The following is a 4,024-nucleotide window of genomic DNA, read 5'->3' as shown; positions in this document are numbered from 1 at the left end:
ACCTCCTCCCAACTATCGCGACGTTTGCCTGGCTTTTCCCCTTCCCGCTTTGGGGAGCGCCCCCGGCAGGGGGGGAAAGAGGAGGCCGGGAAAGGTTTACCACACTACATATCCCAGCATGCAGAGCGCGGCGGGCCCTGCGGAGACACCGGTGCTCTGGCGCGGGGCCTGTTGGGAATTGTAGTCCCGGAGAATAGCGAGGTGGAGGTGTCAGGGGAGCGCAGAGGAGGAGCTGGCTGAGGCGGGCGGAGGAGGGCGGGAGAGTTATGGTCGGGGCGGGCGGTTGCTGCCTGCTCCTTGCCTCCGCCCTCGGGGAGGGGGAGGCCGGTGCCGGGGCGAGCAGCGGGTGATGGGGAAGAGGCGAGCACAGCGCTGAGGTCCTGCGGGGCCGGATGAGCCGAGGCTTGGCGTCGCGGCGGTGGCGGGGCTGGAGGAGGGGGCGAAGGAGGCAGTAGGGGCGGCCTCCACTCCGGCTGCCCTGAGGGGAAGGAGCCCCCGATCATGGAAATCGAGAACATCGTGGCCAACACGGTGCTGCTGAAAGCCCGGGAGGGTGAGAGCTGCGGGGCGAGGCGAGGGGGGGAGGAGAAGCGAGAGGGCGAGGTGGAGCGGGGTAGGGACGGAGCGTGGGGAAGGAAGATGGTCTGAGATGAGGAGAAAAGGGGCCGGCGAGGAGGGGAGAGGAACTGATGGAGGAGGAGAGGGTGGGGAGGGAGGAGAGGCTGCCGGGCAGGGGTTCCGGGCGGGGTGGTGACACCCCCGGGGTGGTATGGGAGCTCTCCCGCCGAACCGGGCAGTGCCCGCAGGCACCTGCCCCGTTCCGCCCGCGGGGCCGGTTCGGAGTTACTGGCTTGTAACTTGCTCCTGAAAAAACTCTCTTTCCAACTTCCCCCCTTCGGGCTGTCGATTCAAATGGTGTTTTTACCGGATGTTTTAAAGCGGTCGTTAATCTGTAGTTCTCAGTTTATTTGTAAATACATATAAGCGTATAGATATATAGGACGAAGTGACATGAATCTTCTCTGGAAGAACGTTGCACTCTTATCTTGCTGAGATTCCTGCCCGTGGAAAACATAGCTGGTGAATGCTGGCTCTATTTTGCACTTGAGTATTTTGCATTACCCTGGTATTAAGGTGTGCTCTTTTCCATTAGATTAGTACGTACAGTTTGATTCCTCAGCTCATCTTGACTTGAAAATTCAGCCTCCAACTAAAGAACATTTTGGATATAAAATGAAATTTAGTCTAGCACGTGGTTGCTGTTTGAAAAAAAACAAAAAACAAAACAAAATATGCAACCAAAAAAACCAAACCAAACACAAACAAAAAACTCCCCCAAAACAAAAAACCAAACAAAAATAAACCAAAAAACACCCAAAAAACCCTGAAATAAGATTGTTCTGCTGTTTTTTCATGTGTATAGCTGTCCACCAGCCTCCTGAAAGCCTCCCAAGATGACCACTGTACTCAGTGTAGAGAATGTTTTTCAGCTATGAAATGTGCATATTCTTTTTGGATTGGAACCTTTTCTTAATTGTGTTGAGGAGTCCCATTAGTTTAGCTGAAGCTGTTTAAAGTGAGTAAGAACAACAGAATCTGCCCCCGTATGTTTTGCAAGTTCCTCCAACTCTAAATGGGTTTGGCACTTACGCCATATGTGTATCCAGTTAAATTTGCCTTAAGCTGCAAGAGAGGAAAATCAACTTTTTGACTTTGAAGTGGGGTTTAAAAACCAGAACAGTGATCACAGTTTTGGGCCATTTCCCAACCTTAGTTGAAAAGACCACCTCAAACCAGAGGACATGTTTTGGCTGGTCTCACTGACAGTAACATGTCTGTGGTGGTGCTGCCTGAATCTGGAGTTTGCATTGAAGTGATCTGAGGAATGAAGGGAAAGTGGAATCTGGCTCAAAACTTGGCTGTGCCCAAAACCTCACCGCAAAGAGTGGAGTGGTAATCTGGAAAGGCTTTTAAGTGGCTGCTTAATGTCAGGTTGCCTCTTTAGTTAAGGTTTCACTATGTTTAAACTAAATTATAGTGGTAGAACTGACCAAACAAGATATTTTAATTAACTAAATGAAAGTCTGACAGTGGCTGATGTGAAATCAGTTCTACCTGATGTGAAGCTTATAAAAGCAGTGGTAATAAACTGTCACTCTTTTGTACCTTTAATTGGCCTAGACTCTTTCGTGTAAGCATGCACAAAAATGTGATTTCTGGCTTTGAAACTCAAAAGCCTGCACTGATGAATTGATAGAAGGCCTTTTGCCTTTTCAGGTGGAAGGTCCTGTGCATGGGGTACTTTATAGATCACATTTTTCAAAATACTCCTTGAAATAAGGGTACTTTCTCCCTGTTGCATGGTCTGGCCAGTATGGGAATGTCTGGTTTACTCTGTCAGGACTGTTCCATAAAATCCCTGTCCCAACTCTATTTTTATGTGCCTGGTAGGTTCTGTGAATGGAATTTGCAGTTTGCAAGTAAGCTAAATATTTTACTGAATTTACTGATACTTACTTTGCTAAATGGTACTTACAACTGGGTCAGAAGAACAGACTTTCAATTGACTTTTCCTTCTCAAATTCCTGTTATCTCACTCTATAGTGTATGGAGAGGTGGAACAGTATGGAAAAGTGCAGAATTACTGTTACTCATGGAAGGTGAAACCCTAAACAAGTATAAAATAAGACCTTAATTTATTTTCATATAAATTAGGCTTAAGCCACATCAATAATCTCTTTTCAGATTCCTCCCTGTGTTAAAGATTGGATAGGAAAAGGTGTCTACCTGGATAAATATTTCAGTTATAAAAGCAAAAGAAATAAGATGTAAACAGTTGTGCTCTTATTTTATAGGTTTCAGTGGCAGGTTGAAAGAAATCAGTGTAGGCTTCATTATGGTTTGTATGGGTCAGTCTCTGTCTATCTTGAGGTGCCTTCATGATGAAGATGAGAGCAGAAGAGTATATTATTGAAAACATCTTATAAAGTATTTTAACCCAAGAGATGTCATCTTCATTTTGCAGATACAAGAACAGTATTAAAGGTGTTGCATACTTGCCCTCATCTGGTGAAAGGGCATGGCAGTTCAGAAAGACCTGGTAAACCAAGTCTAAACAAATCATACCTGAGCACATAAACCAGACCTAACAGTCAAAATTACAATTCTAGATTTGTACTCATAGTTACATATTCTAAGTTTATGTAATCTTAACACTTCTGGGTATGAATATTGTTAAGTTATGAATGTCCTTTGGTTTTCCATTTGTAAGTGTGGAGAATTAGCACACACTGAACAGCTAGGTGTGTGTCTGCTCTTTAAATCTGGTTTGATATGTAGAAAGTAAACGGGATCCACTTAATTAAAGAGACAGGAGCTAGCTAGTGTGCTAGACAAAATGCAATTATTTTACTGCTAGTTTCTTCTACACATTAGAAACAAAGTGGTATTACTATCTATTTCTTTCTAACTAATGGTTTTACTGTTCATTTATGTCATTAGAGGCATAAATCTTCTAACTCAATTTGCAAGAATTGTTTGTTCAAGGAAACATCAGTTTATAAGAGTTTTCTCGTCCCATTTTTGAGGCCAGATCAAACCTCAGCTTACTCCCAGCCTCAAACTGTAAATTTTGTCTTATGATGCTATTCTCTAAGAGGATTTTTCAAACCTTTTCATAACACAGATTATTTTAGTAGAAGCCTGGTATTGTCCAATAAAGACTTGTAATATCCCTGTAGCTACTACAACACTGTTTTATGTGAAGAGGAAAAGCCATGAGGATCACAGAATCATTCTGGTTGGAAAAGGCTTTTAAGATCATCAAGTCCAACCATTAACCCAACTCTGCTGAGTCCAATGCTAAACTGCATTCTGAAGCACCACATCTGCACACAGTCTTTTTAACACCTCCAGGGAGGGTGATTCAACCACCTCTCCTGGCAGCCTATTTCCAGTATTTAATAACCCTTTCAGTGAAGGAGTTTCTCCTAATATGTATTCTAAACCTCCCCTGGTGCAACAT

At 44.3% G+C, this 4,024-nt stretch overlaps 1 protein-coding gene across 1 annotated transcript in view; it reads left to right on the top strand.

Annotated features, from left to right (window-relative positions):
• Window positions 1-270: 270 nt before the first annotated feature.
• Window positions 271-4,024, top strand: part of GRK4 (G protein-coupled receptor kinase 4) — a 32,065-nt gene continuing 28,311 nt past the window's right edge. Inside the window, exon 1 of the mRNA XM_030450538.1 lies at window positions 271-553. Coding sequence (XP_030306398.1) covers window positions 502-553 — 52 coding nt within the window. The 5' untranslated portion in view covers window positions 271-501. The remainder of the gene's footprint in view (window positions 554-4,024) is intronic.

Source organism: Calypte anna, chromosome 4B (assembly GCF_003957555.1).
Source record: "Calypte anna isolate BGI_N300 chromosome 4B, bCalAnn1_v1.p, whole genome shotgun sequence".
In the NCBI taxonomy this organism is placed as follows: Eukaryota; Metazoa; Chordata; class Aves; order Apodiformes; family Trochilidae; genus Calypte; species Calypte anna.
The sequence above is the reverse complement of the archived record's forward strand: the minus strand, read 5'-3'. Positions and strand labels throughout refer to the sequence as shown.